Source organism: Sinocyclocheilus rhinocerous, unplaced genomic scaffold (genome assembly GCF_001515625.1).
Source record: "Sinocyclocheilus rhinocerous isolate Xijiao unplaced genomic scaffold, SAMN03320098_v1.1 scaffold299, whole genome shotgun sequence".
Classification (NCBI taxonomy): domain Eukaryota; kingdom Metazoa; phylum Chordata; class Actinopteri; order Cypriniformes; family Cyprinidae; genus Sinocyclocheilus; species Sinocyclocheilus rhinocerous.
The window spans coordinates 3,290,954-3,316,148 of NW_015652998.1; the positions used below are offsets into that span (position 1 = coordinate 3,290,954).

A 25,195-nucleotide genomic window follows, 5' to 3' on the forward strand; every position below is an offset into this window, starting at 1 on the left:
TATGTTATATTATTAGTGACTACAATATAGAAAAATATTCCAGAACTGAAAAAACCTGTTGAGATTAAACACTATACAAATAGACTTCATTTACAAAATATTTTATAATAGTAAAACCAATTGCATACTAAGTATCCAAGGACGGTCGGTCTCAGCTGAGCCGTGCTGACATCTGTTGACTACATCATGTGTATTGTTAAGTGTGCAATCAACTGCGACTTCATTTATCTATGACATATCATTATATCGATTTATATTATTATTTTGTGTCTATTGTTTTTTAAAAAGCATATTACATGTTTATGTTTATGGTTAAATAAAATGAATAAAAATGTTTCTTCAAAGATGTGTTTTTTTTGTGTGGGATATGATTTGATTGATATAATTTATCAGATTTAATTTATCTGATCAAAAGACACTTCAAATGTAAAATGTTTTATTAAAATTAATACACACAAATATTGAAATGAGTACACGCACACACACACACATATATATGTGTGTGTGTGTGTGTGTGTGTGTGTGAAATGGTGATGAAATGGGCTGCACAACTCCTGATGCTGTGGGAGCAGGTGTGATGGGGCACTTCCTGGTGGCAGCAGCGGGCTGTTGACCGGGTTGCAGAAGAGGAGCCTGTCCTCGAATTGGCGGAAGGATAAATTGATGTTTTGGGCCTGATGTCGATGGCGCTTCATCCAGTTTTTCCCTCAGCGGAGGAAGCTGTGTATCATCCACAGCAATTGGGTCAGGTGGAGTCAGTCCCTGAGCGAGGACACTCATTTCCTGATACTTCTGCCGCTGTTGAAACCTGAAAATAAATTACTTGTATTATATATATGTTCAGAAGTATTCAGTTAATTTGAAGCAAATAATATGCCTTGCTTACCACTGAATGAGTGTCCTCTGGTTTAGCTCAAACAGCTGGATCACTGTTTCATCCATCAACCTGCGACTGTTAAGTGCCAGCTCTCGGAAGTGGTGGTATCCGAGAGGATTTTAGACCACTTGGGGGTGCAAACACCAGCCTTCAGTCGGCGACTTGTGTAAAGCACACAGCTTCATACAAATGGCCTCAACCAAGCGGCTGGTGCTGGGCCACTGTGTTGGACCCCCAGGATGTTCAATCAGACACCGTTTCACACTCTCCACACCCGGTGTGACTCCGGACCGCTTCGGTTCCTTAAAGCGCCCATGCGTCAGCTGAGGCTGATGTCGAGGCTGATAGTTGACCCGCTGTTTATCAATATCAGGTGAGCTGTCCACAGCTGGATGGCCTCTGTCACCTGCAGGTCAGTGAGGTAAGGAGCCTCACGAAGACCCACCAGGTAACCAACCAGATCCTGGACCTTGTCCCACCCAGCGATGCCTTCGGGTTCAATGACTGCTCCCTAGTAAATGCAGATTAATGTTAATATATGTGGAATAAAACGAGATTGAAATTAAATAAAGCCCTTACCTATTGACAGCAATATAGCTTAATTAGTGGATGATTTTAATTTATCTGATCAGGAGCGACATGTTTTGTTCTGTATTTATCATGGGAAAAGTTACAGGTTCCCAGGTAGGCTACTGAAGAATACGTGTACATGCTAGCTAGCTATATTGGCACGTTTCATTTTCCAAAAATACACACTATATATGAACAAATAATGACCGATATTCAATAATGAAGTAAACCATAGCCTTATCTATTGCAAAGATGACAATAATAGCGGCCGGCGATTGGTCAAAAGTAAGCCACAGGAGAGAAACGCGATTGGCTCGTGGGCTTACTTTGGGCTTACTTTCTTTGGCTCGATCGGTGGGAAGCGGTAGCGGGATCGATGCCCGCATCCTCCAATGTTTTCATCTTTCTGAATATCAATGCTCTGGGTATATTATTAGTGACTACAATATAGATAAATATTCCAGAGCTGAAACAACCAGCTGAGATTAAATACTATAAACAGACTTCATTTACATCAATGCTTCTTTAAATGTAAAAACGATAACTTGAACGTTTGTGTAGAATAATAATAATAATAATAATAATAATGCATAATACTCAAATATTTTATAATAATAAAACCAATTGCATATATTTTTAAAAAGCACCATTTTTTCTTTATTTAATTTAAACATTAGGGAAAATGCAATGTTTTAGGTGCACTTTGGTATAATAAAGTATCTTAGTGTGAAACTTTCAGTCACACAGGTATAATAGCATATCAAATACAGTAATGTCGTTTAAAAACACTGACATATAGACAGTAATAACCCAACTACGACAATGTTTAAGCAAAATAAATTACAGATTTATTTCAAAAGCAACACGTTGGCTCTGAATGGAAAAGTGGCTTGATGTGGAACAGGCACAGGCACTCTGGATTTGTTTAATAAAAGAGCGTTTAAATCATCACCTGTGTCTGCATTACAGGTGAAGAGATGCGTATTAGGAGGGTCAAGATCATGTTGGCATATTGGACAAATTTACAAGGACATAGTAGGGTACACCCCACAAAGACTATTACAAGAACGCTCGGAGCACAATTAAAGCAGTTTCTATAGTTTCGGATGGGAATGCAAAGGCATTTGCCGTCTCTGAAATGTATAAAGCCGTCTCTGTAGATACAAGCCTACAACCAATATTAAAGGATAAATCAAAAATAATACCACAGTAGGTAATAGTTCAAAACTATGTAAAGCAGTATCAGGATGAACTATTCATATTTACAGATGGATCAAAACAGGCCGCACTGATGCTGCTTTTTTCATTCATTGCTATGAAGTAGCAATCAAAAAAAAGAACAACAGATCATCTGTCAGTATTCGCTGTGGAATTAGTAGTGAGAGAATTTAGCATTTTCCCCCCTCTTTTCTTTGAAGTCATTCCGCTGCCCACACTCCAGTATAATAGGTGGCGGTAATGCATCTTTTAAGTTGAGTTGCCAACCGCCATAAAACCTAAAAGAAGAAGAATGCGGAAGTGGGCGTGGAAACTCACCGGAAGTTGTCATGTTCTGCACTGAATGAGAAGCAGAAAAACGTTCAAACGTGACCACGCTGAGCAGAGAAAATACCAATTATACCAAGGTATCACTTGTATTACTCATTTTCTAAAAAATGATATTCACAATGTACAATTTAAGAGTTTTACAGGCTGAAGTCCTGTTTGCGTTAAAGGAGTATCTGTTTTGACGCTGCCGGCCTTCAGAGGCCTGCGTGCGCTCTTTGTTTCAGTACTGGCCGTGAGTACGTGCCCTAATGCGCCTTCATAAAAGAGCCAGTAGATGCTGGTTTTGTTCCATAGTAAACATTAGTGGTCAGTCAGTTTAACAATGTTATATATATTTAAAGCGGTCCCTACGCCAGCTACCGCTAAAGCTTGAAGTGGACACCACTGCTGTAAAGACTAAATAGTCCGTGTGATTGCAGTCACTGTTGCTTCTCAAGTCACTGACTAGGGTGCTTCTCAGTATTTGTCTCAGTATCTTCATCAGGAATACTTGAGCGGTGTATGAACGTTTTGTTTTTCTCATCTGTTTTTCTCTAGCTTGAAAGCAGACTCGTTGTGTTATCATGGCTGATGATGAAGGATTTGTCGTCCGTGTTCGGGGTTTGCCTTGGTCGTGCTCTGTAGAAGAAGTGTCCAGGTTTTTTTCCGGTAAGAATTGTATTGTAAGGTTTTTGCTATTGTAAGAATGTGGAGTCTGCATACCGATCCTCATAATACTCTTGAGGATTTTATGCTTTAAAGTTAACAAAGTGGAAACATCTCTTTTCAGGCAGCAAAATTGGCAACAATGGAACAGCCGTCCACTTTACATACACACGAGAAGGCAGACCAAGTGGAGAAGCATTTGTGGAGTTGGAGTCAGAGGAAGACCTGAAAATGGCAATCAAAAAAGACAGAGAAACAATGGGACATCGATATGTGGAAGGTACGAAGATCAGAGTTTTTATGTACGCTGCCATTTAGAAATTTGGGGTCAGTATGTTTTTTTTTTTAAAGAAGTGAATGCTTTTATTCAGAATGGACACATTAAATTTATCAAAACAAATCAAATGTTGTTCTACTGAATTTTCTATTTGCAAAAGAATCCTTAAAAAAAGCATGACAACTTCCACAAAAATATTATGCACAACCGTTTTCAGCTATGATGAGAAAAAATGTTTCTTAAGCATGCATATTAGAATGATTCCTGAAGTATCATGTGAAACTGATGGCTGCTGAAATAAATTACATTTTAAAAATATATTCAAATAAAAATTAAAGAGTTACTTTAAACTGAATAATATTTCACTATTCTAGTTTTACTGTATTTTTGATCAAGTAAATGCAGCCTTGTTGAGCATATAAGGCTTCTTTAAAAAAAACATTGCCTCACCCGCTATTGTAAATCGCAGCACTACCTCACAATTTGAATTGTCTTCTTTCTGATCTTATTCTCAGTATTCAAATCAAACAATGTGGAAATGGACTGGGTTATGAAGCACACTGGTCCAAACTGTCCAGAGACAGAGGGAGATGGACTGGTCAGATTGCGCGGCCTTCCATTTGGATGTAGCAAGGAAGAGATTGTGCAGTTTTTCTCAGGTATATTCAAACGCCTCCTTGCAGCCCTTCACATAGTCATCGGGAGAAGTAATGGCCAAGCGTAGTACTCATTGAGGTGAATCTGACCATTCCCATGGTTGCTAGAATAATTTGACACGATTCGTTAGTTAATCCAGCACTGTTGCCCCAAATTATTCTGCTACATTAGGATTATTCCTCTGTTAGCTACCAATTTTTGGGATGGCCACTTTATCATCAAGGCTAAGCCAAGTTAGTGGAATGCTTGCCCACTTGTAGGCCATGTTCCCAAGTGGTGGAACTCTCCCAGTAGGCTTCATTGCAATATGCTTTTTTGTTTTAATTCCTTATTTTCATTCAAGAAAAAACAACAACAAAACAGACATTGTAAATGGGCATGTGATTTATTTAATATGTCCCCGTTGGGGTTATCTGTCCTTGGGTTGAAGGGTTGGAAATCGTGCCAAATGGGATAACATTGCCGGTGGACTTCCAGGGGAGGAGTACGGGGGAGGCCTTCGTGCAGTTTGCTTCACAGGATATAGCCGAAAAGGCTCTAAAGAAACACAAGGAAAGAATAGGGCACAGGTGGGGATGGATGGTTGGATTTTCACGGATAGCTGTTTTTCATGTGGTAAACACCTACTACAGTAAACATTCAAAGTGGTATGCAACATGAACTTAAACACGCCACATGGACAAGCACACGTCTTTACCAGAGGGCTCCCAGGGCCTTGATGGATTCCTGCTGTTTTGTTTTCTTATGTTTTTATTTGTGAGCAGTCATGAAAATGTCTGGATTCAAAAAGGCTGAATGCATATGTAGTGCATTGCAATGGTGCACGTGGGCATCTTGGGATTTTCTAATTCTTAAGTATGCAAATGAGTGCCTTGCAGCAGCCGGTTTGAATACCATTTTAGACTGGATTGTGTAATGGGTCTCTATTTTCTGTTATGCTGAAAGTTGAATGCATGGATGGCACAGCAAAATTTAACAGTTGTTTAAAAAGCTTTGAATTTTGTTACTTGGGATACAGCAACAATATTATTAAAGGAATAGTTGACCCAAAAATGAACGTTTGAACACCCTCAGGCCATTCAAGATGTGAGTACATTTTCATTTTTGCGTCAACTATTAAAGGTATACTATTTTATTTTTAAATTATAGAAGGGCTAAATGTTCTTTTATAAAGCTCTAGAATGGAGACGTATATAAATTTGTGAATAAGATGGTCAAAAATGCTTATTAATATCAAACACTCAAATGCATGTATATTGTACATGTAGCACAGGGGAATGTTTACAGAGTCATACTTATAATTTTGTTTCTTTGGTGTCCGTTTTGCTTCTGAACAGGAGTGTCTGTGTTGAGTTCTTGCATTGCACCTTAATGCTCATGTGTACGGTTGTAGGTATATTGAGATCTTTAAGAGCAGCCGAGCTGAAGTGCGGACACATTATGAACCCCCACGTAAAGGCACTGGCATGCAGAGACCAGGACCTTACGACCGACCCAGCGGAGGAGGCCGAGGCTACAATGGCATGAGTCGTGGGGGATCCTTTGATCGGATGCGACGTGGCGGATACGGTGGAGGTGAGACCAGCTGCTTTTGCCAATGTGCCACATTTTTGTGCTTTAGCCATCTTGCATGTGCTTTCTTTGATTTTACTTGTGTATTTTTTTTTAATAGGAGCCTCAGATGGACGTTATGGTGATGGTGGTAATTTTCAGAGTACCACAGGTCATTGTGTTCATATGAGGGGACTCCCTTACCGGGCAACAGAACCCGACATCTACAATGTAAGTTGGAGCCGTTTAATATGCTTAATTTATGACTTATGAAAATTAAGGTCATTTGGAAATATATTTGGATGTTAAAAATATATGCATTTTAAATTAAGTTAAACTTTTTCTGTGCAGTTTTTCTCTCCTCTGAACCCGGTGCGTGTGCACATTGAGATTGGGCCAGATGGGCGGGTAACTGGTGAAGCTGACGTGGAATTTGCGACACATGAAGATGCAGTGGCTGCAATGTCAAAGGACAAAGCCAACATGCGTAAGTTAGGTGTATCCTGACTAGAAAGAATTGTTTTTGTGTTACTGTTATTAATTAAGGGAATCTTGTGTATATAAACAGTCCCCTTTTTCCTTTTCAGAACACCGTTATGTTGAGTTATTCTTAAACTCAACAGCAGGGGGCAGTAACGGGGGCTATGGCGGGCAGATGATTGGGGGGATGGGTAAGTTAATGGTATAACTACTGTGAATTTTCAAATTAAATTGAGAAGGGCAAGTTGATGTGATGGTAATGGCACAATAATTAGGGTTTCTGCCTGTCTTAAAAGGTCTTAAAGTCTTAATTCACGCTTTCGTAAATAAAAGAGATTTTCCAATACAGATATCTAAACATCCTTAAATCAAGACACATTTACTTAAGATGCAAGTTGAAGATATGAAGTCTTGTTTTCTGGGAAATTGAACAATTTAATTGTTTTTTAAATTATTTAATTAATGTTATATTCTTAAAACTAGACTTATGTAATTTTGCTTCTCATCACGTAAATGTCTAAGAATTTTTGGACTTTTGCATCGAAAAACAAGACAAAAATGCAGATGATTTCCATATTGTAGTGGCTGGGAGCAGAGGTATTTAAGCCCAAAACTTTTATTTTGTATTTTTTATTAATTAAAAGGTAATGGAGACCTGTTGGAAGTTGTATTATCAAACTTTGAAGTATTGCTAATACAATGCATGACATTTCGAGACCATATTGACATATTGTGTTGCATTCAGTTTATTCCTTGAACTTTCTTTACTTGGTCTTAAATTTACCTTCATAAAACTTGGAGAAACCCTGAATAATAGAGAAGCAGCTGTACTGAGTCTGAGACTAAACTAGTGCTTTTATTTATTTATATATATATATATATATATATATGTTTGTGTGTGTATATAATATTATTATTATTATTATTTAATTTTTTTCTAGGAAACCAGTCGTCTTATGGACATGGAGCGCAGCAGATGGGTGGAGGCTACACTGGAGGATACAGCAACCAGTCCAGCATGGGAGGCTACAATGACTACAGTGGGTTTTAACTTTGTACCTTTTTTTAGTTGTATATTTTCTAATTTTGCACACTCTTCTGGTTTTCACATGTTTATTTCTGTACTTCAATAGATAGCCAGGGTGGAATGAACAGCAGTTATTATGGCGGCAGCCGTGGATCAGTCAGCATGAATGGCATGGGAGGGGGCTGGGGCATGTAGACGCACCTGAAGGAATATATTTGAGTGTTGGGACTTCTCGATTTTGCTGAGGCCATCTGGTTTTGGTTTTTTGATGACGGCTATGGGAAGAATCAGATTCACTCCTTGCCCACCTGTACTCTGAACCTCAGTGTTGGAATCAGTATTACATTTCCTGCAATTCCTGAGTTGAAGGATCAGCCGTTGAGCTCAAGTCATGGCAATTGTCCATTAGCCCCATGCTTGTAAATATCCTCCAGATAAATTGTTCACTTCAGAGACTATAGAACACCAGCCTCTCATGGCACGAGGTGCTGCAACTCCACTTTTTATAATGCGGAAAGAACTGTTGAAACTGATTTTTAAAAATAAACTGGAAAATGTTTTTCTTTTCTTGTCTGGCTACTTCACAAGATGCATATTTTAATTTTCATTATTGTAAATGTCGCTATTCGCTCTATTGGTCTGTCTTTGATTTCTTATGTGGTTAATAAACATTCACAAATGTGTTGTCTCTGCTTTATGCACATTGTTTTGTCTTTTTTTCTGTCAGACAAAATCATTAGGTTAAAACAAAGGTCCAACAATAAACTGTAGTTCAAGAACAACCAAGTTAGCATGACTGGACTAATATAGGCTTTCTTTTAGGCAGCTCCTCACTAATGATTATAAAAAAAGATTAGAATTTATGGATTATGTCTGCATATTGTCAGATTATTATTTTGAGCACAAGGTGGTGCCAGTGATCCAACTACAGATAATGATCACAATTTTTTAATGAACTGTCATGAACGTTTTCTGTATCTTGAAATAATACATGAAAATGCATGTATTTAAAAGTAATCAGTGATTTTAGACAGTTTTAACTTTTGTTTTAACCGATTTATCATCCATTTTCTATTTAAAAAAATCACAGGCATACAAAAGTTAGCGGGATATATATATAATATTTTTAAAGCATGACCCAATCTTTTACTGATGATATATTGGTTCACTGCTGATAAATTCAGTTTAAACTCATAGCAGGTCCAAACTTGTGGATAATCACTAAACCAGCTATGAGTTGGTCATACCAGTTTAAGTTAAAGCGGTTTTTTGGATCATAGTAGTTGGAAGCTAGTTGGAATCTAGAAGCTAGTTTCCATCTTAAAATGGATTTATTATTAACTTGACAGTAATAAACCTGTGACACTGCTGTCCCCTCAAATTATTGACGTGTCAAATTCTTAATCAATCTTCACTAGATGGACTATATATCAGCTTTGTGCCTTATGTGCTGATGATTGATTAGGTGTGGCCAATAATTCATAAAAGGGAAGTGTGTGTCGGGTCTATATAACTGCACCCGCGCGCGCTTTTGTTCCCAGCACTCCGCACGAGACTTTTGACACGGTCCCCAGCACGCGCATTTGCGTCCAGATCGCGGACTGTGCTGGAGGCGAGGAGGTAACGTTACAGTGAGACCAACTTCTGATCCTGTAATATCTCGGATTATACTAAAAGGAATATGTATACGTTACGAATCGTGATCTTTCTCGTATGTGGTTTCGGTGAGTGTTTAAAACTATGACTTCTTAATGAAATATGCTGTTATATCTTGCACGCGGACCTGCCCAATATGTGGCACTTTGTTACACGAGGTTCTTAAATGAGTGCGAGACCTTTTCAGCGACATTTTTTATTTTAAAAGTAAATGATTTGTCGAGCTTATTCTAACCACGTTTGACAGATTACTCATTTTATTCCCTATTTTTTCCGTGGTTTGATTTAACATTTTGCATTATACGCGTATCTATAATCACCATCAGCTTTCAGTTTTGCCATTTGTTTTTTCTTTTTCGTTTACATATTGACTGTATGCAAGATACACAAAATATGTGTTTTATATATAAAGTGTCTTGTTCTGTTCCAGTGTTACTCAAGGTGTGCAGTGGCGCCTCTGTGGACAGGTATGAGAGTGCCAAACCCAGAACCACAGTGGTCAACCTCTTTCACACCCTAGAGAAAATAAACACAACGGAGCACCAGGTGGACAGTGGGACTATTGTGGATGAAGATAACGATTATGATGAAGACGGTTATCTCTCTGAGGATTATGACTCTAACCAGCCAAGAGGTAGAGTTGCTTAATTTCTTTGAATGCAATTTGTAAAAGTGGTCAGTTAGTGTTTCAATGCTTAGTGCCCATATGCCTACATTTTACTGCAAAAAAAAAAAAATATATATATATATATATTATATACTTTATAGTATAATTGTTTCAAATATAAAAAAGTACATTTTGAAGTCACACTTTGTGGAATAACTACTTATGTTAAACCAATTGATTATTATTTTATTATTAAAAATAATAATAAAACTAAGTGCCGTATACTTTCACAGGAAATGCTAGTGAATACGGGAATATATGAACTGAGTGTTAGACTATTGTATGATATTAGATCATCATGGACTGACATCACCGCTCTTTCTTGCTTAACAGTGGCATTTTCCACCAAACCCAAACATCCATCAGTGATTCCCACTACTGAGAAGAAGACAAAAAAAGGAAAAAGGAAGGGCAAAGGAAAAGGCAAGGGAAGAAAGAAGAACCCCTGCCTGGAGGAATACAAAGATTTTTGCATTCACGGAGTGTGTCAGCATCTGAAGGAGTTGAACACTCATTCTTGTGTGTGAGTTTCATACAGCTCTTTAGTTTTTTCCAGTTTTTGTTCAACAAATTAAGGACATCTTTTGTTTTAGGCTTAACCTTTACTTTTATTCATCTAGCAGTATCCAGAGCTGCTTACAAATGAGGGAAAAAAACAAGCAGTTAATCATATAAAGGCCCCCAATATCAGCAATATTACAATATACAGTTTGAATAGTAGATCAGGATAGCACAAAATTAGAGCAGAAAAAGAGTAGAATGATAAAAGATAACAGAATTATTGCTTTTACAGAATAGGAATTTAATCTAAATGAATATTTGAATAAATTAATTAATGAATGAATGAATTTATTTATTTGATATGATTCTCCTGTTGTGCGGTTGAACTAATTTTGATCTTTTGGATGGTCTTTCTTACAGTTGTAAAGCAGGATACTCAGGAGAGAGATGCCATATATTTACCCTACCAGTTGGTAAGGAGGAACAGCGTTACAGCCGGACCACAGCTCTAGCGGTCATAGCTGTGGTCCTATCCCTCATGTGTCTCGCAATCATCGCTATTCTGCTGGCACTAAGGTGAGTTACCATGAATCAGCATTATATTATTCTTAATTATTAAACCATTGATGTTTTACAAAATTCCTTAGATATTCAGCATGTTTTTCTTACAGGTACCACAAAAAAGATGATGCTGATGTAGAAAGAGAAGAAAAGGTCAAACTTGAAGCAACGTCAGTACAGAAGTGATAAGGGAAGAAAGGTAAATAGTTCTCAATGAATGGCCAGATTTTATTTGTTTCTTATTAAAATTAATACAAAATAATATTTATTACTGTTTTACAGGGCGAAGAAAGCCAAAAGGACATGTGACCCATGGATAGATAGCCCCCATTCAAACTGATCCTATGCCCTTGATGTCCTGCAGTCATGGTGGCTGTCTACACTGGCATGAAGGATGTTTTGAATGCTGCTTCCATGTGCAGTACAATGTCCTTATCAATGTATTCCCCTTGTGGAGAACATACTGAGAGGACTGAACCGAATGAATGTATTGTGACTTTAATCAAGTTGCTTTTTTGTTTGTTGCTTATTTATTTATTTCAAAAAGGGTGTTTCTGGTTCCCTTTCCAATGGTCTCTCCCATTGCGTATACATGCTTATGGGGGAACTACTGTTTACTCTTGATACTGAAGCCTGATTTGTTCACGTTCGTGTACCTGCACAAACAAATGGTGCTTCAACCCACCAAAAGGCGGGGAGCCAACTACTATATAAGTCGTCTCAGAGCGCCATTCGTCAAAATTTTCTCCTTCAGCGACTCCTTGCTGGACTCTGAAGCAAGAAACCGACGCCGAAGCTGACGCTAGAAGCCGGAGCTCAGCAGCTCGCCGTAGACCAGCCCCTGGCAGCGGAAGATCGCTGAGCTCCTTCCCTGCAGCCATCCGGCAACTTAAAAGAGCAAATTCTGAGCAAATTTCAAAAGCAGATGGGCACGGTGAGTGTGTCGCTTGACTGGGCTGCGCTCACCGGGACTGATTACCCTAATTGCGAGAGCTTCACTCTCGGATCGTCCTTTTCAACAGAGGCAGTCCTCCACAGCCTGCTTCCTCATTTCTCCCCACCCAGGAGCCTCGGAGGAAGAAACATCGGGGCAGCAGGAATCCCCTGGGCTCAAGTGATGTCATGCTGGCTCAAGTCCCATGTACCTCACTCTTCCCGCAGCACCTCGATTCGCTGGTGTGTTTCACACGTGAGGGCCAGCGCCCCTCTATGTCATTGACGGCCTCTGACACAGAGGACTGGGCATGTCCTGGTGAGGACCCGGATCCCCTCCCATCCTTTCAACCAATACGGCCCAGCGTGGACAGCGAGCTGATCCGCGTTCTCACGAAGGCACGCCTCCTATTCAGCTCGTGTTAACTCTTCCACTTCTGCTGCTCTCACCTCTGTTGATGGTGCTGAAGAAAAAGGATACAGCAAGCTCCCCCCTTTGGAAGAGGCGATTGCTGCTCATTTGTGCCCTCCATCAGCTTTGGGGGTAAAAGCTCATGCAGTGCATCCGTCTAAGCCCTGCAGAACGACCTCCGCTCTGGCGAATAGAGCCTATGTAGCGGTTGGCCAGGCTGGCTCAGCGCTTCAAAAGATGGCGGTGCTACAAGTGTTTCAGGCCAAACTCCTCCATGGCATGGATGAGTCTGGACAGAGTCCTGAGGCCTTCAAAGAACTGCGCACAGTGACTGCCCTGGCTCTGCGCACTAAAAAGGCCACTGTGCAGGCGATCGTCAAGGCCATAGCCAACGTGGTGCTGGAGTGCCACCTTTGGCTTAACTCAACTGAAATCAGGGACGCTGACAGAGTCGCTCTCCTGTCTCTCCAAAGGGACTGTTTGGCCCAGCCGTGGATGGATTCACTGAGCGTTTTACAGCAGCTCAGAAATCCTCGCAAGCTATGCAGGACTTCATGCCAAAACGTTCCAGTTCGGTGGCTGCTACAAGTCACCAGAAGGCTCCATCCACTCAACAGCCTGCCAAAGCTGCGCCATTAAAGTCCCAGCCTCCTCTGAGATCTGAGCCTGGGCTTGAACAGCGCTTCAAGATGGCGAAACGATTTCCATTTCCGAAACGCCAAGGACCCCACCCACATCTGACGCTGGATCCTGAGCCTCAAAAGCTGTCCTGATCAGCAAGAGAGGAAGAGGAAAGGGCTAAGTCTCACAGAGGCTGGATTTCCCTCAAAGAAGGCTCATGTCTGCTTTCCATTCCCCAGCCTTGTAGGCGATGGAAGCTCTGTTCTAACTGGACCCGCCCTTCAGCCCAATAAAATTACTGCTATGACAGCGGACCCACATGCTCAAAAGAGCAATTCTCCTCTTCTCACTGCCATGGCGGTCAGTTCCCTACCCCATAGTGGCAATCTGCCAATCGAAAAGCTAAAACCACTGTCCATCTGGCTTCAGGCTTGGAAAGCTATCCCGGATGTGTCAGGTTGTAAAAGTGTAAGGTTGTATGGGTTGTAAAAACCATAGAACGAGGTTACTCGTTCCAGTTCGCTCACAGGCCACTTCGCTTCAGAAGTATTATTCAAACTTCGGTATAGCACAACGATGCTCATTTTCTCCAGGCCGAAGTGCAAACATTGCTTGCAAAAGGAGCCATAGAGACCGTTCCCCCAGCAAACAGCGAGTCAGGCTTTTACAACTGCTACTTCCTCGTTCCCAAGGAAGATGGCGGGCTCAGGCCCATTCTCGATCTCAGGCATCTAAACCGCACGCTTATGAAATGGCCGTTCAAGATGCAAACTTAGAAACAGATTCGAGGGGGTGGCTCATCAATATACAGTCCTTCCATTCGGACTGTCTCTGGCCCCACGCACATTTATGAAGTGCATGGATGCGGCTTTTCCCCTCTGAGGCAGATGGGAATCCGCACCATGAATTACCTTGACGACTGGCTGTTGCTAGCCAGGTCGGAGCAGGAACTTATTGCTCACATATCGTTGCTACTCAACCATCTAAAGCGACTTGGGCTAAAGATCAATTTAGCCAAGAGTTCTGTCAACCAGCCAGTGAATCGTCTTCCTGGGGACAGTGTTCGATCCAGCTCAAATGACATGTTGTACAGGGGCAGTGTAGCTCGCCCCGGTTCAAATGATCTGGTCTGTCTTCTAGAGGGCAGAGGTAGACCTCTTCGCCTAAGAAGACAACTTTTACTGCCCAATTTACTTTTTGAAGCACCAAGATGCCCGGGCCCACGATTGGCCCTGCGCTCACTTGTATGCCTTCCTGACTGGTGTACAGCACGCAGCCTGGACCCGTCCTCCTGTGACGTGCCACACGTGCTAACCTTTTTACAAGAGTTGCTGGATAAAGGGCGCACCCAATGTTCCACACTCAAAAGTTTATGTGGCAGCCATCGCAGTGAATCATGCTCTCGTGGCTGGCCAATAAGTCAGTAAAAATGACCTGGTCATTAAATTTCTGAGGGGAGCTCGGAGGTTGAACCCGCTTCGTCCTCACTCTGTGCCGACTTGGGACTTATCTATAGTCTTTAGGGCCCTACGAGGTCCTCCCTTTGAGCTGCTCCAGTTGGCTGATTTGTGGCACCTGTCGGTCAAGACCACCCTCCTCTTGGCATTAGCATTGGTCAAGTGAGTAGGTGACCTGAAAGTACTGTCAGTCAGTGCCTCATGTCTTGAGTTTGGGTCTAACGACTGTAAAGTCATCCTCAAGCCAAGACGCGGCTATGTGCCTAAGGTGCTCTCAACCCTGTTTAGAGCACAAGTTATTACCCTTCTAGCTCTTCCTAGTTCAAAGGACGAGCAGGGTCCCAATCCACTCTGCCCTGTTAGGACTCTTAGAGTGTATGTTGAGTGCTCTGGCCCGATTCAACACTTGGAGCAGCTCTTTGTATGCTTCGGAGGCTGCTCTAAAGGGCTGCCGGTTATGAAACAATGACTCTTGTTGGATAGTCGATGCTATAGCCCTGGCTTATGCCACAGAGAGCTCACTGCCCTATTGGGGTGAGGGCCCACTCAACTCGAGGAATGGCCTCCTCCTGGGCATGGTCCAGTGGGATCTCTATTGGCGATATCTGTGCGGCCGCCGACTGGTCGTCCTATGTATGTTTTACTATGTAGTCCCCAGCGAGTTAAGCTCAGGGCTCATTCATACTCATGCTTCTTAAGGGCCCTTATTTCGACACGCAGAACTTCTTAGTTATGCAATTACTTATAGCACAGTGCTATTTGGCTGCGTTCCCCATAACCGTATATACGCAACGGGAGAGACCGTTCGAAAGGGAACGCTCCGGTTACTAACGTAATCTCGGTTCCCTGAGATAAGAGAACGAGTGTTACGTAAGTTGTCGTGCTATAAGTCTGCACGCGAGACGATGGCTGCAGCTGACAGTCGAAAGATTCTGACGAATGGCGCTTTGAGCCAACTTATATAGTAGTCGGCCCCTCCCCTTTTGGCAGGTTGAAGCGCCATTTGTTCATGCAGGTATATGAACTTGAACAAATCAGGCTTCAGTATCAGAGTAAACAGGAGTTTCCCTCATAAGCATGTATACGCAACGCTCGTTCCCTTATCTCAGGGAACCGAGGTTACGTTTGTAACCAGAGCGTTTCTCCCATCAGTCTAAATCTATAGTACTGTCGGAAACACCACAAAGCACTTGTAATTATTTATTTATAATGTATTGGTTATTTATTTTGATATGTAACAATTTTGTGTACTGAATGCACTGTTAGTTTTGTACATGTTTTTATTGTATAGATATTTATTATTGATAGATACAATCAAATAATAATAGGACTGAAGTTGCATAACAGACTGTACAATCACATATGGAAGACCCTCCAGTATAGTTTTAATAATATTATAGCTAAACTGTGAAATAAACAGATTTGTGGAGCTCTAAAAATGCAATAAATTAAATCACATACTGTGGAGGAATGTCTGACACAGGGCTTTGTAGGTATATCCATTACTGAGAAAGTGTAGCTTAAATTAAGTGAAATAAACTAGAATATGTTTATCAAAATATTTTTAAGTACTGTGTATAGTATAAAATAACATGATTTCATTTACTAATTTTAAGCAATGATAACCAAATATTTTCAACCAATGAAATTACTGTTTCACTTTAATAAACAATTGTTTAAAAAACATTGTGACTGTCTGTGATCTTATTTTCAGTGTTTATATTATTATAATATATAATGTATGTTATAATATATGTTGTAGCATATTTGTCTTGTATTATTTATTTTTTTGTAAAGTTTAAAAAATTGAGAGGTCACTGGGGTGGGAATGAATATGTTGTGTTATGTTATTTTGTGATATACATCTCATATACATTTGTATATGTATTGGTATACATCATGGAATGTGCATGTGCTGGTTGGTTTACTATAGTTTGTCTCCTGTATGGCAGAAGAAACTAAATAAAGTGACTCCTTGAGCCATAGTGCAGAACATACATGACTTTACAAGACAAAACAACATGTTAACATGTTAATAATTACAGATATTTTCTTGAGCAATGTAGCACTGAATTGAAACATTCCAGATGTAGTGCAAAACTGGCTGTAAAAATAGAAAAGGCAGCATTGGCTTTTGAAACATTACACTTACAGTATTATTCACAATAAATATAAAGTCTTGCACACGTTTAATATCTTATGCACCGTGCCATTCCTGTGCTACACTATTTTAAAACTGAGGCTGTTTCTATAAACCTACCGTGCTGCCTATCTAGAGAGCATTTTTGAGAACCAGCCGTCTGTCCGAAACCGAAAATGCTGTCCAGGCGAGAGGGGGTCTAGGCAGACCTTTCACTAGCGTTCGCGGCCAGTTTGCGCATGCGCAGTGCCTCGTTCTACTCAGCATCATGGCGGCTCCCGTAGACCTTGAGTTGAAAAAGGTAAACGAGGGTATACAGATTTATTCATAGAAACTAAACGGGTTTAATGCTTCGTCAATATAAATTAATCGAGTAAAGAGTTTTTAAACTCGGGTAGATTAGAATTATGGCATGGAACTGTAAAAGCGATGTGATATACCAATATGCAACCTCGGTGCACTATAATGCTTTTCAGTTTTATTTACTTATTCTTGGTATAAAGTCAAAATATCATAGATATTACACTTTTAGTACTGTGAATTCCTTTACTACTGTAAACCCTTTATAAATTAATATGTATACATACATCAAACGATGTACGAAGCTTTCAAAATATAGCTGTCATTTTGGTTATTTAATGTTTACTTTGTTGCTAATTATTCGTAACTGCGATATTTTTTGATGAAATGTATGATTAAAATAAAAAACCTTTTGCAAAAAGGTTTAAAGAGTCTAGTGTGCATTTTCAGTCATTTCTGCACTTTAGTCCATATGGTTGAGTTTGTAGTATATAGAACAACCCTTCTTCAGGTACTTCTATAATAACTTTCTCATTCACATCCAATAAAACATTTTTAAAGGCATGAGAAAAGTAGATGATATTGCATTTAAGATCTCATTTAACTCAAACTGCAATCCTCACATCTGTATGCCACAGGCCTTTGCAGTGTTGCAGGCTAAAATGGTTGACACTCAGCAGAAGGTGAAGCTGGCAGACCTGCAGATCGAACAGCTGAGCCGCATGAAGAAGCACGCCAACCTCACGCACGCAGAGATCACATCGCTCCCTGACAGCACTCGCATGTATGAGGGAGCAGGACGCATGTATGTACATTTTGTTGCTGTAAAATCTGCCCTAAATGAGTTTTTATTTATTTTTTTTAACTCTGTTGTTCACTGTTTTGACCATCTTCTCACTTTTTCCAGGTTCATTTTACAGTCAAAAGATGAGATTGCCAATCAGCTTTTGGAAAAGCAGAAGACGGCAGATGAAAAGGTCAAGGAGCTTGAGGTAAGTTAGGACCACAAAAAAAAACAAGTAAAGCGTCTCTCTCAGTTACACATTGTCATGCATCTCAAAACTTTGTTACTTCTCAGGAGTACTGATTTACATGTTTACATCTGGTATTAACATACATGTTGAGATCCAATCACAAGTGTTCAGTACAGGTGTAAACAAAGTCTTGTTTTGGACCTAGTCACTGAAACCACATTTTAGGGGTGTTGCATGTGGCACATACATTAGTGTAAATGCTAATGTGTAATTGTTTAATCAACCACTGATAAAATGTCAACGTTTCACAGTTTGCTGTTTATGCATCATCTTGAAAAATATGATAGAATTCCATACATATACAGATTACACAGAACAGCTTCAGTATGCCATATGCAGTGACACAGATAATTCTCTTGGGGTAAAAGTTAAGTTAACTAAATGTAGATCATATCTGAAATTCATTTAATGAATAATAACTGAGTGTTCCATTTTAATCATCATATTTGTGTTTAAAAAAATAGCAATGATAAAATTCAGATATATTTTTATAGTATATTATTTGTGTTTTATAATATAAATATATTTTATTAATAATAATATTAGTTTATTATTCTGTGCTTTATCTGCGCATTTATAATGTTATGAAAGATTGCTGTTTAAGACAAAATGTGTCACGGTTCACACAAAAGTATTAGGCAGCACAACTGTTTTTAACACTGATTATGGAAAAAAAAAAAATTTTGAGCACCAAATCAGCATATTAGAATTATTTCTGAAACAATATTTCACAATATTACTGAAATAATATTTCACAATATTCCTGTTTTGCTGTATTTATGATCAAATAATTGCAGTCTTGGCGGGCATAAGAGACTTCTTTAAAAATCCCAACCCCAAACTTTTGAACAGTAGTGCACATGCATTGATACAGTGACAGTGATGTATGCACTCATGAAAGGAAAACTCCCCAGTTTGATGAAATCCAATCACAAGTGGTCCAACGTCCAATACGTTTGAAGTGCATGTGGTGTAAGCAGTAATGCGATTAGGTCGACCACTTGTGATCAAATCACCCAAGACAGATGTTAATACCAGGTGTAAACAGAGCCAATGTCTTGTATTTGTAGTTGTATTGTAGAAATTTGTGAATTTCAAAAAGAAGCTGTCAAAACTGTTAGCTTGTTCAATTGCTTTGTCATGGTTCTATTACAAAGATGACTAAAACCATCAGAAGTAGAAAGTTTAGACAATTCATAAAATGTCTATGCAAAGAAAAAGACTAAATGTATTTTTATTAATGACACTGGACCACATTTAAATAATGTTTTATGCAAATTAATGTATAAATAGTATTTTGATGCAGAAAGATCTTATGTTTTTGTTGTGTGTGTGTGTGTGTGTGTGTGGCTTTAAGTGTTTACACGGAAGCTATGCTCAGTTTCTGTTTCTTTAAAAACCCAAATGCTTGTGCGGTTATTTTTTCCACTGAGACATATTTGCATGCTTCTCCCACAGTTTTGCAAGTACACTCAGAATTTCACATTTGGTGTTTGTGGTGCATTCAGGGGAAGGTATATGTGCGGTTAAAATAATGGGCATACATCGCAGCGTTCCCGTCACTAAGGTAAAGCCACATGAGCTACATAGCCCTCATGATATACTTATCTTCTCATAAACATTCACATGCTGCATGTTATATTATTTGTGCTGTCATCCTTTTGCCTGGACTTTTGATTCATTTGGCATAAAGTCCTTATTTGTGGACAATGTACAGCCAAACCCCCATGTTTGTTTTTGTAAAATACTGCCTAAAGTTTTTATGAAATTCATAGTCCATTCATAGTCATTTTAGCCAGTGAGAAAGCTGCACTAGAACTTAGTAGGTGGTCTGAGAGAAACTGTGAAAGGGCTGATGTATTCATTCTTGATTTGACTTACCAAGAACTCATTGTAAGGAAATTGTGATGACAAATGTCATCGTGATCATCTACATGTGGGCCTCTATGAAAATGACTGATGCAATTGATTCAGTGTCGCATCATGTTTCTCCTTTTGTGGGGTGTGATAATTGTAGATGTTGTCACAGGTTTTGGTCTCACCAGCGTCGAATTTAAATGATCTGCTCTTTCGAAGTTCCTTTGAAATTGGATTGCTTGTTTGTTAGTTTTTTGAGGGATTTCTGATTGTGTCCTAATGTAGCATAGACATTATGAAATGGGTAGAGTCCAAGGTGACTGTAGATAAAAAAAGTACACTCAGAATTTCACATTTGGTGTTTGTGGTGCATTCAGGGGAAGGTATATGTGCGGTTAAAATAATGGGCATACATCGCAGCGTTCCCGTCACTAAGGTAAAGCCACATGAGCTACATAGCCCTCATGATATACTTATCTTCTCATAAACATTCACATGCTGCATGTTATATTATTTGTGCTGTCATCCTTTTGCCTGGACTTTTGATTCATTTGGCATAAAGTCCTTATTTGTGGACAATGTACAGCCAAACCCCCATGTTTGTTTTTGTAAAATACTGCCTAAAGTTTTTATGAAATTCATAGTCCATTCATAGTCATTTTAGCCAGTGAGAAAGCTGCACTAGAACTTAGTAGGTGGTCTGAGAGAAACTGTGAAAGGGCTGATGTATTCATTCTTGATTTGACTTACCAAGAACTCATTGTAAGGAAATTGTGATGACAAATGTCATCGTGATCATCTACATGTGGGCCTCTATGAAAATGACTGATGCAATTGATTCAGTGTCGCATCATGTTTCTCCTTTTGTGGGGTGTTGATAATTGTAGATGTTGTCACAGCTTTTGGTCTCACCAGCGTCGAATTTAAATGATCTGCTCTTTCGAAGTTCCTTTGAAATTGGATTGCTTGTTTGTTAGTTTTTTGAGGGATTTCTGATTGTGTCCTAATGTAGCATAGACATTATGAAATGGGTAGAGTCCAAGGTGACTGTAGATAAAAAATAAAAAATCTTACTGACCATTTTTATTGCATTTTTTACATTTATTTTTTATTTTATACTGTAAGGAATTTTAAAAGTCGTTATTTTAAAGAGCTGTAGTATTTTATTATTTATGAAATGTACTTATTACTGTAAAGTCTTTTATAATCCTGTTAGTTACTTCTTCTAAAATATAATTTCTAGTGTACATTACTGATCAAAAGTTTTAAATAAATTAATACTTTTATTCCGCAAAGATGGATTAAATTGATCAAAAGTGACAGCAAAGGCATTTATAATCTTAAAAGATTTCAAATAAATGCTGTTCTTTTGAACTTTCTGTTCATCAAAGAATCCTGAACAAATGCATGACAGTTTCCACAAAAATATTACATAGCACAAATGTTTTTAGCGTTGATAATAAGAAATTATTCTGAAGGATCATGTGACCCTGAAGACAGGAGTAATGGCTACTGAAAGTTCAACTTTGCAATCACAGGAATAAATTATCTTAAATATATTAAAATAGAGAGCATAAGAAACTCCTTTCAAAAACATGAAAACATTTTACGACCCCAAGCGTTTGAACGGTAGTTTCAGTTTGACACTCACCAACTATTCTCTAAATACAAGTTTTACTCAAAATTACAGCACTTCTTTCTCTGTTGCATGAAGTTAAATGCCAAATTGCTCACTGTTAAGACAAACCGTTTTGCAAAATGGAAATATGTCTGTGATTTTTAGTTTTTAGCATTTGCACAACATAGAATATAATAGTAAGACATAAGTAATGAGCTGAAGAAGGCATCTCTCACACATTAAACAGCACAAGCAAGTTAGCGCCTTGCATGGCAACTGGCCTTTAAACTTTGTTTTGTGGTCATTTTTTCAAATGCATGTTATTATGTAAAGTATCCAGTCCGGTAATGAAATTTAATACACCCTCTGTTTAATATAGCGTAACGTTATGCAGCACATGAAACAGATTGTGAGCTTGTGAGTTTGTGACCACATCAGTCACAACGTGAACAAAAGCGTTCCGATAAAGTTCACATGCTTCTCACAGATGTCATTGTTAATGACAGAGTGAAAAGGCAGTTGTTCAGGTGTTTGACCACCTGGGAGGTCCTGCTTTCTGATCAGCGACCTTCTGTTTCAAACAGCTTTCAGATCATTGCTGTTATTTTTAACTCGCATGACATGAGGGGGATGCAGCAGGCTTTTGCTGGAAACTTCCCTTTATCATATTTGCATTTTCTTTTTCTTACTCAAGATATGACCCCAGTCAGGTGAGAAGTTTTAATAAAACAGCACAGCCTGTCATCGAGGTGTCATATTGTGAGGCGTGCTTCTATTCATTTTGCTTGAAAGATATTTTAAGACTATGTAAGTTTGGAAAATTTCATCAGAAGGATGAGAGGAAGTATTTATTTCCTTATGATGGGAATTTAAAGTCATGTACTAAAAATACTGTTAATTTTATACAATGCACACAATGCTGGTTTAGAGATGCTTTAGGGATAATCCAGATTTCTTATCGGACTAAGTAAGCTCTTTGTACATTGATTATTATATTTAAGCAGAATGTGAGATATCAGTGCAGGTGAATTGTGTCAGAGCCGCTTGATACAAGTTTATAAAAAGTGATGAAGGGTGGTCTGTGATGCAGTGAAACATAGGCACAGATGAGACATTTAGTACAGGTACAGTAGTCTAGTTCACCTTTCATCTGTCTGGGTCTGATGTGTCATGCAGAATCATTTCTTCATCTCTCTCCAGCTCTGAGTCTGTGTTGAAAATGTAGATCAAAACATTCAAGTCATGACCTTGTGCAAGTATTTACCCTTTGGCTACAATCATCAAGTATCAGTATCAGAAGAGTATAGGCACAAAATCCTTTCTTTCTTTCTTTCTCTCTCTCTTTCTCTCTCTCTCTCTCTCATATACATGTCTTCATAATTTGGACCAAGGGTTTTTTTAATAGTAGAAATAAGCATTTGAATTAATTTTGTAATTTTAAATGTTATTATAATTAATGGTTTAAATTAAAATTACATTTAAAATGTTCATTTAATAACTGTTTACAAATATATACATTACCATTCAAACGCTTGGGGTCAGTACGATTTGTTTTAAATAAATTAATACTTGTAAAGTATTAAATTCAGCAAGGATGCATTCAGTTAATCAAAAGTGACTGTAAAGACTTTTGTTACAAAAGATTTTTATTTCAGTCTGTTTTTTAAACTTTCTATTCATCAAAGAATTATTTTAAAAAGTTTCATAATTTCACAAAAAAATTAAGCCATTAATATGAAATATTAAGCAGTCAATCAGACTGGATTCATGGCTGACAAAAATTCAGATTTTTCATCACAACGATAAATCCCTTTTCAAATATATTAAAATTGAAAACCATTATTTTTAATTGTAATAATATTTTAAAATATTGCTATTTTACTGTATATTTGATCAAATAAATGCAGCATTGGTGAGCATAAGAGACTTGTTTTAAAAACAGACCCCAAACCTTTGATTGGTAGTCTATAAACTTTAGCTGCTTCGAATTTGTGTACTGTCAAACTACTGCATTTGATGAAGCATCGTGTCTGGGCCTGTCTGACTTTGGCTGCGGTGCGCTGGGCGGTTTGGGTGTAATTCCAGGCTCGGCCATGACATCATCCTGAATAAATTCAGGGCTGGTGAGTGGTGACTTCTGGAATGAGGCCCAGGGCTTCCCTGGTGTTACAGCCCAACCCCACCGTAAGAAGTACCTCGTCAAACCCGATGACAGCTGGTTTCATTGCACTGTGACCGTTGCATATCCCATAGTGACCAGGGGCCAGATTATAAAAGCATTCCTATAAATGTATTCTTAACTGCTATTTTCTTCTTATTTTCTAACTTAAAAATAAATGTAAGAATATTTTGTATATTTTTAAATAATGTTCTTATCTTTTTTTTCTTCAGTTCTTAGGACAAAACTTAATAATTAGGGGGGTGCACTATGACATATTTGTCTCCAGGAAAGGGCGCCAAACTCTCAAAAAGAGATTATGCTTCTGTCTCATTGCAAATCTGATCTTTTCCATTTTAAGAGCATGTTGAAAGTCAAAAACCCATTGGCGATATGTAGGGGAACCGTTGACTTCCAATTCATGAGAATGAGTCACCTTAGCCAATAAATTTGCCATGGCTACACAATCAGCCTGCAGTGTGGTCAGCTTGACAGATTCTGGTAAAACACCAAGCAATGCCATTAAGGGGTTAGAGTCTTTGGTAAAGAAAAGATATCAGAGAAACACCTAAACACTCTCCCCCAGAAGTCAGACAATTTGGGACGCGACCAAAAAGAGTGTAGTAAAGTTGCTGGTTCAGTTGCACAACGAAGGCAGGTTGGGTCAAAATCAGGAAATAATTTAAGTTTTGTTCTGGACCAATGAGTTCTATGCACTACCTTGAATTGAATGAGAGTATGCCTAGCATTAATTGATGATGAGTGTATTCGAGCAAGGATTGAGTCCCAAACATTTTTCTCAAGTACCAGGTTTAGCTCCTCCTCCCAAAGCATCATCAACAGAGCCATTGAGGGGGGCTGTAGTATAAATCTTACAGAAGGAAACACGGTGCATTAAAATCAGGGTAAATTGAACTTATTTTGTTTTCTGGGATACATGTAAGTAGCTTCTGAAGGGCAGAACTAAATGGAAAAAAAAGATATTTTGACAAAATAAGAAAAATCTTCATTCTGTTCAAAAGTTTACACCCCTGGCTCTTAATGCACGTTTTTCCTTCTGGAGCATCAGTGAGTCAGGGCTTACAGTTCTCCGGCACCGTGCCGGATCTCTTAGCTATATGGGAAAATAAGATAGTCCTCCTACATTTAAATGTTATGTTGATGCCACGATATCATGTTCGAGTTAAGGAGTTTGCCTACCAATGTATGAGAGGAACACAGCTTTCACTCTCAACCTAACTAACATTACTAGCCAATTAGACATTTTTGGTCCTATAAACATGAGAAGCGCATAATAGTATCCAACTGCAGAGTCGCAGCTGATGAGCGCGACACATTCTGAAAAAGCTGCGAAGCGCAATGGTCAAAAAAATAAAAGTTTCTCACTTTGCATATGGCCAAATATTGCAATGAAATGGATTTAAACGTCGTTGAATCACATGAAACATCACCAGGCCGTTGGCGCCCTCTGCAGGTATTTGTTATAATATAGGCATATTATATTATGTATTTAACAGTTGTTCAATAAAACCATGTACTTGGTTTTGATACTTTATTTGAGCCAATTATTATTGCCTCATCGTTAGTTTATATATAAATATACATATTAAAGCCTGTTTTTCACTTAGTTCTATTTGTATTACTAAAA

At 38.7% G+C, this 25,195-nt stretch overlaps 3 protein-coding genes across 3 annotated transcripts in view; all 3 read left to right on the forward strand.

Moving 5' to 3' along the window:
- The first annotated feature begins 2,974 nt into the window (after window positions 1–2,974).
- Window positions 2,975–8,329, forward strand: LOC107715414 (heterogeneous nuclear ribonucleoprotein H-like). The gene is made up of 11 exons (XM_016521550.1): window positions 2,975–3,072; window positions 3,533–3,643; window positions 3,765–3,920; window positions 4,433–4,576; window positions 5,005–5,143; window positions 5,968–6,149; window positions 6,247–6,356; window positions 6,477–6,612; window positions 6,713–6,796; window positions 7,547–7,645; window positions 7,739–8,329. The coding sequence occupies exons 2-11, from the start codon at window positions 3,559–3,561 to the stop codon at window positions 7,825–7,827; spliced, it is 1,224 nt and encodes a 407-aa protein (XP_016377036.1). The 5' UTR covers window positions 2,975–3,072; window positions 3,533–3,558; the 3' UTR covers window positions 7,828–8,329.
- An 836-nt stretch (window positions 8,330–9,165) lies between these two features.
- LOC107715415 (proheparin-binding EGF-like growth factor) lies at window positions 9,166–16,126 on the forward strand. The gene is made up of 6 exons (XM_016521551.1): window positions 9,166–9,356; window positions 9,719–9,922; window positions 10,289–10,478; window positions 10,877–11,032; window positions 11,128–11,216; window positions 11,300–16,126. The coding sequence occupies exons 1-5, from the start codon at window positions 9,314–9,316 to the stop codon at window positions 11,201–11,203; spliced, it is 669 nt and encodes a 222-aa protein (XP_016377037.1). The 5' UTR covers window positions 9,166–9,313; the 3' UTR covers window positions 11,204–11,216; window positions 11,300–16,126.
- A 627-nt stretch (window positions 16,127–16,753) lies between these two features.
- LOC107715307 (prefoldin subunit 1-like) overlaps window positions 16,754–25,195 on the forward strand; it is a 19,797-nt gene continuing 11,355 nt past the window's right edge. The window contains exons 1-3 of the mRNA XM_016521385.1: window positions 16,754–16,881; window positions 17,519–17,685; window positions 17,788–17,872. Coding sequence (XP_016376871.1) covers window positions 16,849–16,881; window positions 17,519–17,685; window positions 17,788–17,872 — 285 coding nt within the window. The 5' untranslated portion in view covers window positions 16,754–16,848. The remainder of the gene's footprint in view (window positions 16,882–17,518; window positions 17,686–17,787; window positions 17,873–25,195) is intronic.

Coding starts and splice junctions, on each gene's coding strand:
- LOC107715414 (XM_016521550.1), top strand. CDS start 3,559: ATGGCTGATGATGAAGGATTTGTCGTCCGTGTTCGGGGTTTGCCTTGG. Junction 6,613..6,712: donor AAAGGACAAAGCCAACATGC/GTAAGTTAGGTG, acceptor TTTCCTTTTCAG/AACACCGTTATGTTGAGTTA. Junction 6,797..7,546: donor GCAGATGATTGGGGGGATGG/GTAAGTTAATGG, acceptor ATTTTTTTCTAG/GAAACCAGTCGTCTTATGGA.
- LOC107715415 (XM_016521551.1), top strand. CDS start 9,314: ATGTATACGTTACGAATCGTGATCTTTCTCGTATGTGGTTTCG. Junction 9,357..9,718: donor CTTTCTCGTATGTGGTTTCG/GTGAGTGTTTAA, acceptor GTTCTGTTCCAG/TGTTACTCAAGGTGTGCAGT. Junction 9,923..10,288: donor TGACTCTAACCAGCCAAGAG/GTAGAGTTGCTT, acceptor CTTGCTTAACAG/TGGCATTTTCCACCAAACCC.